This window comes from Pecten maximus, chromosome 12, assembly GCF_902652985.1.
Source record: "Pecten maximus chromosome 12, xPecMax1.1, whole genome shotgun sequence".
Lineage (NCBI taxonomy): Eukaryota > Metazoa > Mollusca > Bivalvia > Pectinida > Pectinidae > Pecten > Pecten maximus.
Window position 1 is genome coordinate 39598994 of NC_047026.1, and position 10158 is coordinate 39609151.

A 10158-nucleotide genomic window follows, 5' to 3' on the forward strand; every position below is an offset into this window, starting at 1 on the left:
ATGGGTAAGTAAACCAATAATCTTCAGTGGTCAAACCTAAGTAAACCAATAATCTTCAGTGGTCAAACTTAAGTAAACCAATAATCTTCAATGGTCAAAGCTGTCAAGGACAACTGAAGGAATTGATAGGAAACAAAGGACAGATGAAACATGGTGATCATTAAAATCAAAATATTTATAAATGTTATTAAAAGGAACACAGCCAAATGGATTCTTGAAAATTTAAAATTTTCAGACATTGAAATTTACACTGGACGTCAAAGAATTAGAGATTAAAAAAAATAATGCAGAACACTAAACAAAAAGAAAGAATTCTTCTGGAACATTTAGATATCTACAAAAAATATCTTGCATGCGAAAACCAATACATTTCATCGTCACATTGTCTGTGGCAAGCCAATCCTTGCTGACTGTTTATACAGGAAGCGCTGTATCTGATGGGAAATCGTCTCCAAACTAAATTGGTCTGCCTTTTGCTGACAAGACATATAAAGTTTCCCCAATAAAATGCCTGCTGCTTTATCATGCTTTGGTCCCCAGACTCCCAACTGGAATCTTATCCGAAGTAAATGTCCCTGAGCACAGCTAAGGTGGTACAAAGGCCATAATAACAAAGTGTTGATTTGAAATCAAACACAAACAACAAGATTATTATGTAAAAGTGTGACGTCACTCACAACCAAAAACACCCACTGAAAATGTTTCAATATTGAATGTTGTTACACTATTTAAATGGGATCAATTTCGGAAAGTTTGAAACAAATCATATTGCAAGCTTTTACATAAAATTTGACACTGTATGATTGATATATCAACAAACATTTCATGAAATAATAAGGATTACTGTATAATTTTTAATTGCTCCAAATAATATTACAGATACTGATATGTATCTAACATATCTTTGATAGACATTAAATACCTATTAACAGTTTAGTTTAAATTATGACGGTATATTGTTTGTCTGTACAGTCAAACCTGTCTATAAAGGACACCAAAGGGACAGATCAAAAGTATCCTTTATAGGCAGGTGTCCTTTATAGACAGGTGTCCTTTATACAGAGGTTATCTATATAGTGAATTGGAAGGAGTGGCTCTGATGAGTCTGTCCTTTATAGACAGGTGTCCTTTATACAGAGGTTATCTATAAAGTAAATTGGAAGGTGTGGGTCTGAAGGGTCTATCCTTTATAGACAGGTGTCTTTTATACAGAGGTTAACTATATAGTAAGTTGGAAGGAGTGGCTCTGATGAGTCTGTCCTTTATAGACAGGTGTCCTTTATACAGAGGTTATCTATAAAGTAAATTGGAAGGAGTTAGTCTGATGAGTCTGTCCTTTATAGACAGGTGTCCTTTATACAGAGGATATCTATATAGTGAATTGGAAGGAGTCGGTCTGATGAGTCTGTCCTTTATAGACAGGTGTCCTTTATACAGAGGTTATCTATAAAGTAAATTGGAAGGAGTTGGTCTGATGAGTCTGTCCTTTATAGACAGGTGTCCTTTATACAGAGGTTATCTATAAAGTAAATTGGAAGGAGTTGGTCTGATGAGTCTGTCCTTTATAGACAGGTGTCCTTTATACAGAGGTTATATATATAGTTAATTGGAAGGAGTCGGTCTGATGAGTCTGTCCTTTATAGACAGGTGTCCTTTATACAGAGGTTATCTATATAGTTAATTGGAAGGGGTGCGTCTGATGAGTCTGTCATTATATAGGGGTATCTTTATAACAGTGTCAACTGTATCTGGTGTGACAGCACTGCCATCTAGTGTCAAGATGTGGAAGCAGAATAGCAGCTAGTGTCTGGCATACATGTGAAGGAATCAACACCGGAAAACCCGGAGACTTGACGAGTATAGATACATTCTTGTCTTAACCTGGTTCAGTCAGATGTCATATTAGTATCAGGTGAAATCAATGTAAGGTTTCTTTACAGTCAAGAAAGTGTAAAATATATAACACCTACTGCAGTCAACTGTTAAATGTCAGTAAACATCATGTTATAATGTTTAGTAATAATAATATTGACTTTATTAAAATGTATAGCAATAAAACAGAGACATAAAAGGCAGCAATCAAAAATATTGAATTAAGGGACTTCCAAGATTTTCAGTAGGCAGTGTACAGTATGTAGTAGTGTTGATTTACTTCTCCCTAACGTCAGTATATAGTCAGTGTACAGTATGTGGTAGTGTTGATTTACTTCTCCCTAACGTCAGTATATAGTCAGTGTACAGTATGTGGTAGTGTTGATTTACTTCTCCCTAACGTCAGTATATAGTCAGTGTACAGTATGTGGTAGTGTTGATTTACTTCTCCCTAACGTCAGTATATAGTCAGTGTACAGTATGTGGTAGTGTTGATTTACTTCTCTGTCACGTCGAGTTTGTCTACCACAGTGAACGTTGGTATATAGTCAGTGTACAGTATGTGGTAGTGTTGATTTACTTCTCTGTCACGTCGAGTTTGTCTACCACAGTGAACGTCAGTATATAGTCAGTGTACAATATGTGGTAGTGTTGATTTACTTCTCTGTCACGTCGAGTTTGTCTACCACAGTGAACGTTAGTATATAGTCAGTGTACAGTATGTGGTAGTGTTGATTTACTTCTCTGTCACGTCGAGTTTGTCTACCACAGTGAACGTCAGTATATAGTCAGTGTACAATATGTGGTAGTGTTGATTTACTTCTCCCTAACGTCGAGTTTATCTACCACAGTGAATGTCAGTATATAGTCAGTGTACAATATGTGGTAGTGTTGATTTACTTCTCTGTCACGTCGAGTTTGTCTACCACAGTGAACGTCAGTATATAGTCAGTGTACAGTATGTGGTAGTGTTGATTCCCTGTCACGTCGAGTTTGTCTACCACAGTGAACGTCAGTATATAGTCAGTGTACAATATGTGGTAGTGTTGATTTACTTCTCCCTAACGTCGAGTTTGTCTACCACAGTGAACGTCAGTATATAGTCAGTGTACAATATGTGGTAGTGTTGATTCTCTGTCACGTCGAGTTTGTCTACCACAGTGAACGTCAGTATATAGTCAGTGTACAGTATGTGGTAGTGTTGATTCCCTGTCACGTCGAGTTTGTCTACCACAGTGAACGTCAGTATATAGTCAGTGTACAATATGTGGTAGTGTTGATTTACTTCTCCCTAACGTCGAGTTTGTCTACCACAGTGAACGTCAGTATATAGTCAGTGTACAATATGTGGTAGTGTTGATTCTCTGTCACGTCGAGTTTGTCTACCACAGTGAACGTCAGTATATAGTCAGTGTACAGTATGTGGTAGTGTTGATTTACTTCTCTGTCACGTCGAGTTTGTCTACCACGTTGAACGTCAGTATATAGTCAGCGTACAATATGTGGTAGTGTTGATTTACTTCTCTGTCATGTCGAGTTTGTCTACTGCAGTGAAAGACAGTCAGAATCCTTTATCAAGCCTATTCCATGTCTGGCAATCTTCTCTCCGGGGCCCTAAACTAACAATGGTGGATGTCTCCACTAGCTTTATGGCAATGCTAAATGGAAAGTCTGGGAGTTCAGACCATTTACTTTGGGCTCTGTACAGAACTAATTTCTTGTCTGCATGCCTTCTTTTGAAATATCATGTCTGGAATGTTTTTTTTCTAAATTCAGCATCCGATATATTGTTACAATATACAGCCTAATTTTGTGGTATCTTTAGTTAGTTGAATTTGAAAGCACAAACAAAATAAATATCTATTGAATTTTTGAGAAGTGAATATTAAAATTTACAGATAGAACAGAATCCCAGACCAGAGTAATCTACAAAAAGTATTTCAATTTTTTGTGCAATCAAATTGTTCCTTTATTAGGGATAATGTCTGTCCATCTGTCAGAATGAAATAATCTATTTAACCTAACAAACTCTGGATATAATCATCTCAAAACAGTCCTAACCAATTCTACAACAAATGTTCATATTTTCTTGTGTTATTTGTTCTTTTTTTGAAAATTATTAAGTTTCCTGATGTTTGGGAAACATGTCCAATATTTTGTTGTTATTTCCCTGGCATCCTCACTAACGTTGTTTTCATTCATAGTTGTATGTTTTATCCAACAACAGTAATTTATTCTTCATCTTCACAACAACAAAACATTGTGCATCAGATATTTCTTATATTTTCAGTCATGCTTTCTGCATTCATGAGATCAGTAAAAGATGAAATAAACAATACTTGTTTATCATGTTTCAATTCTATCTCAATAGAGAAGTAAAGTAAGCTGGGCTTTTGTAGATACCCTGACTAACCTCATCAGAAAATATATACATATAACTTTATACATTCACCTGTTATAATTCTTCAAAAGTTGTCAAGTGTGATCTTTAACACTTTTTTATGACCACAAAATATAATCATGTTTTAACAACTTGTTTAAACTGTATCTTATTGATAAATCGATGGATGCAGTAAATAGAGCCAACACCATGCGTATAGTTGGGTGGGTAGAGGGTCCTCCACTTCTCCGCTGGATACCCAATGGTATGCTGGGCGATCGAGCAATAGGAGAAAACGATAAGTATATCGATCACAACAGCAGTCGAAGTGGTAACTTTCCAAACTTTTATTGTTTCGTCGACCGGTTTCGCCTTATATAGGCTTCATCAGGACCTTATCATTATTGATAAATCAGTACAAGTAACAAGAGTACAACAACATTGATGTCAGATTCAGAAACAAGTACTCAATCTGTCTCCGATGTAATGATTCAATGTACGCCACCATGGCATGGATAATAACTGAACATGATGAGGGGTTTACGAAATACCTGGTACACAAACCATTTATTTTAAGTATGACTGTTGATCCTTTGATTTAGACTTGAGGACCACCAAAACGTAATCATTTGTAGAGTCTCCTGTTATGATATCATGGTGTGGATATCAACAAGATCATGAGGGATCCATGAGACAAACCTACATTTGCACACAAATACAAAGGACAGGAAAGACAACTCTTAGAACACATCCACAATTCAAAATCATCTGGGATCCGTCTGTTAATACAGACCATCCAGTTGATCTATTTTCAAACATTAACATCAAATTTGCAAAAATCCTGATGGACATGCAGCTGGTGTTAATACAGCCTTTAAAGTCTTTATCAAGGCTGTCAGGCAGTAAAATAAAATCACTAGGTCTGTCCTTATTTCATCAAGGAACTACTCCGGTCCAAACAGTTATCTAGACCATGATTAAGAAAACAAGTGCAATCAATGATTGCGAAGCTCACCAGCAGCAGTAATCACACTATGCACTTCTTTTTTGTGTATGTATTTCGCAGTAATATCAGATGTAGTCCTCAATAAATACATAAATCAAATTGTAGCAGTGTCAGGCATATGGTTTTGGACTTAAAACCAAAACTTTAAAAGTGGGTTTTGGTGTCAAAAAAGTTAAGCCAGTCCACAAAATGGTAAAATGTGAAAAAAATCACAAACTTTTCTGCCAATTTTGCTATAACATCACTCCAAGACCTCTAATGAATGTAACAAACTTTTTTACTTTAAGCTTTCCAAAAACTTACCCCAAAAACTTTAAAAGGTGGGATGCCAACGGGGGCGTACAGCATTAGCTCACGATTACTGGTGAGCTAATGAGCCCTGCAATGATCTCAAAATTATAATGTCATGCAAAAAGATATGGTGACTTACCTGCAGTAGAACTCTTCTCTTCTCTTGTTCTCCTCACCAGTGTCTATAACTTTCTGTGTGGTACTGACGACCTCCACCCCATCTCGCATGTACTTTCTAGTCTTGGTAAGTGTTCTGTAATGACTCTTAGTTTCCTGTAAAACCAACATTCCACATTAAACATCTATCTCACATTTTTAGTCCTGTAATTATATAACAGTCAAGCATAAGTCAAAGTTACACAAGACAAGAATCAATTTATGATTTTTAGTTTTTTTCAGGTAAAACTTGGGTTGCATTACAGAAGACAATGTTCACTATCTTTATATACTGAGGAACGATTCACACCCCAGCTCTTTATTTTGAGTTCTGAATGATGTGGAAAACATCCTTTGAAAAATCCACAAAAGAACTTAATGGCAGAATTTCATTTAAGGCAGGAACAAAGAATCTGTTCTATTTTGGTGTAAAAATAATTTTAACCATTTGTCCTTTTTTTTTTATTTGGTGGGGTAGGGGTTAAAGTTCATCAGAGTTTAAATGAACATGTATAGACATACATGTACATAATCATTTTTTCTTCCTGAAGAGTTTTATCAAAATGGATTACGTCAAAACTGAATTAAACAACAGACTTACCCCTCTAGAACGTATATGTGGTTTGACAACTCTGTTTGTAGTGGTTCTATGAACATCCTCGTTACTATCCACTGTAGTTACACTACCCGTGTCGGAACGTGTATCGTCATCCACATCCGCTATATTGCGGTTCTTGGAATCTTTGACATTTTTGGTTTCAAATGTATCTAGATCTGTCTGTGGAATCACCACGCTCATTTCCATCTCTTTATTTGCACTTTCGCTTACAGGCTGGGCATAACCATTGCCCACCACCATCCCTGACGAAGGAACTGGCTGGCCGTTAATAGTGATTGAGGCATCGTCTTTATTACTATCTAAATTTGTTTGAGGTCCATGGTCGTCATCACTTAAGGTGACCTTGACCTCTTGAATCTCTATTTCTACTTTCTCTTTACTAGCATTTTGTGTCGTTGAAGACACATTTTCTCCAACTTTTCTGATTTCTACATTGTTTGCTTTGCCAGTAGATATGTCAATGATCATTTTGTGCCCAGGTGATTTTTTCTTTTCCGGTTCTTTTTCCTCCTCCTCAAGTAAAGCATCGTCAATGTCAGTTATTTCATAACTGGTCTCTCCGTCCTCCGGCCGAGATTCCTCCTCGTCTTTCTTTTCCTCCTTCTCCTCCAGTTTCTCCTGATGTCCTTCTTCAATGACATCTTTGAAAGTATCCAAAACAACACTAGGCACTGATGGTTGTGTGTTGACAGATCGAATCACCTCGTTAATGAGACCTTCAAGTATGTCATTTACTGTTGGTGTGACGTCCGGCTTCACTTGGTCTTTTGCAGGACTAACAGTCTAAAAAATAAATGAAAATTAGACACTTTAAAAAAAAAAATTCACTCATATCAAACACAATCTTTATTTCAGAAAATTTGTCGTAAAACACAAGAGGTGGAGAACTAGACAAAGATATTTTGATCATGATTATTTTTAACCAGCTAATCTTTTTGACACAAACACTTTGCTTTTAACTACAGCCAAAAAATTATAGCAAAAATTTCAGCTTAAAATTCACAGCATGATGTTTCTTCAATTTTTACTGCTTGTAACAATCAGATTACATGCCTGACTGTATACATCCCCTAGTCCTGTGTGAATATCTTAATTCATTAAGGATGTCTAAAACATACACTGCCCTCCAAAGTCCTGTTACAATTATTATGTAAAATACAGCGAAGTGAGTCTTGAAGTCTTTGTTACAATTTGTTAGAATCATGACTTCATTAGGATGTTTTTGTTCATGATTTCAAATGTTCATGTTCATTTTTCAACAGTGCATATGTTTTGTTACAATGGAAATCCTCAAAATGCAACATTCAGGAAATTTCCTCTTTGTTCAATTTCAATTTCAAAAATGCATTTCTTACATTTTTTTCCCCTGTTAATCAGTTAAACAATTACTTTTATTTGTGTCAGTAAAAAAAAAACCATATCTTTATTCATTTTTGAACATCATGGAAAATAGGACCCTCATTCCCTCTCCCTGCAACTTCAAAGATGTGGGGTATTTTTCAGATAATCTGCAATCGTCACTTACAAATGGACTATCTTCTGGATATTACAAAATGGACTATCTTCTGGATATTACAACACCTTTTCTCAAATATTTTTGGCTAGCCATTCAATTTAAATGTTCCAAGTGTAACAGAACTTTTGGAGGGCAGTGTATGTAACTGTACATGAAAAAGTTTAAGAAATTTTAGACAAAGAATTTCTGAGTTAGTTGATGGAAACGAAACATCGTCAGAATCTACTAAATACATGAAAATATTTTTTGGAGTGTAGAAAATATACTAGTTTACACTTTACTAAATTTGAGGTGTAAAATATATATACACCTTACTACATTTGAAAATAGAGTTTGTTATATACAATATAAATATATATGTATATAGGGAGGGAATGTGAGGAACATTTGATACAGTGGGATTTAAATAGTATCTTCAGTTAAAACCAGATGGAACACAAACTTATCCTAAATTTTGTTTCCCTCCAATTAATACAAACTCATCTGAACTTAATAGTATGTGCTATTTGTGTCTTTGCTGATATTATATAGTGTTGTTACCTTGATGTTTGTGACATAATACAGAATTGAATCACACACTTTATGCATTAATTATGCAATACTTTACGTGCATAGCATTACAGGTGAAGCATTGATAAATCAAAGTATGACCACTTAAATGATAAAATATATCAGAGTATATATCATATTTCTAAGGAAGCTTGAGTTAATATCAATGGAATGATTTTCTATGTAAAAATCTCAATGTTCTCCATATATGTTCCATGGATAAACGCATGCATGATGTCGTACAGCCGGAGAGCTAGACAATATCAAGGACAGACGTGTTACCTCAGATGTTTCATCACTGCTAGGACCAAGTCCCTCATCAGGTGACTCCGTTGTCGAAGTATCAACATCACGTGCTGCCTCTTCCTTGGCCTTTACAATCTCTGCCACTGATGGTTTTGGAGACGTGAGTGGAGGAGATTTTGGAGGAGAACTGGGAGATTTTGGTGGAGATGGAGCCGGAGATTTACGTGGTGAAAGCTCGGGTGATGGTAATTTTGGACTTTCATCCTCTTTGATATCTGGAATTTGAGTTGTTTCTTCTGGAACTGGTATTTTTTCTTCTGGCTTCGCTACCTCAGCTTCCTTTTCCACAGGCTCAGGTTTGGTTTCCACAGGCTCTGGTTTGGTTTCCACAGGCTCAGGTTTGGTTTCCACAGGCTCTGGTTTGGTTTCCACTGGCTCTGGTTTGGTTTCTATAGGCTTTGGTTTTTCCTTCACATACGAACAACATGGTCAACATTTAAGTTGAAACACTATCTGGAAGAATATCTATACTAGCGTTTAGCTTGTATTCTTATAAATTGTGGTAATAGCATTTAGTTTGTACATATAAATCATTATACTAGCTAGCATTTAGCATTAATTATTAATTTTCAAGACCACATGTGGTTTGTGATATCATTAAGACAGAGTTGTGTCCCCTATCACTAACATGGTTTGTGATATCATTAAGACAGAGTTGTGTCCCCTATCACTAACATGGTTTGTGATATCATTAAGACAGAGTTGTGTCCCCTATCACTAACATGGTTTGTGATATCATTAAGACAGAGTTGTGTCCCCTATCACTAACATGGTTTGTGATATCATTAAGACAGAGTTGTGTCCCCTATCACTAACATGGTTTGTGATATCATTAAGACAGAGTTGTGTCCCCTATCACTAATATGGTTTGTGATATCATTAAGACAGAGTTGTGTCCCCTATCACTAACATGGTTTGTGATATCATTAAGACAGAGTTGTGTCCCCTATCACTAACATGGTTTGTGATATCATTAAGACAGAGTTGTGTCTCCTATCCCTAACATGGTTTGTGATATCATTAAGACAGAGTTGTGTCCCCTATCACTAACATGGTTTGTGATATCATTAAGACAGAGTTGTGTCCCCTATCCCTAACATGGTTTGTGATATCATTAAGACAGAGTTGTGTCCCCTATCCCTAACATGGTTTGTGATATCATTAAGACAGAGTTGTGTCCCCTATCACTAACATGGTTTGTGATATCATTAAGACAGAGTTGTGTCCCCTATCCCTAACATGGTTTGTGATATCATTAAGACAGAGTTGTGTCCCCTATCCCTAACATGGTTTGTGATATCATTAAGACAGAGTTGTGTCCCCTATCACTAATATGGTTTGTGATATCATTAAGACAGAGTTGTGTCCCTATCCCTAACATGGTTTGTGTTATCATTAAGACAGAGTTGTGTCCCCTATCCCTAACATGGTTTGTGATATCGTTAAGACAGAGTTGTGTCCCC

General features: G+C 36.1%; 1 protein-coding gene across 4 annotated transcripts in view; it reads right to left on the reverse strand.

Annotated features, from left to right (window-relative positions):
• Positions 1 to 10158, reverse strand: part of LOC117339930 (serine/threonine-protein kinase 10-like) — a 103938-nt gene that overhangs the window by 61418 nt on the left and 32362 nt on the right. For 3 of the 4 annotated variants that reach the window (XM_033901643.1, XM_033901645.1, XM_033901646.1), the window contains exons 10-12: positions 8672 to 9103; positions 6307 to 7107; positions 5689 to 5822 (exon numbers count right to left, since the gene is read on the reverse strand). In XM_033901643.1, coding sequence (XP_033757534.1) covers positions 5689 to 5822; positions 6307 to 7107; positions 8672 to 9103 — 1367 coding nt within the window. The remainder of the gene's footprint in view (positions 1 to 5688; positions 5823 to 6306; positions 7108 to 8671; positions 9104 to 10158) is intronic. The other variant, XM_033901647.1, reaches the window with a different exon arrangement.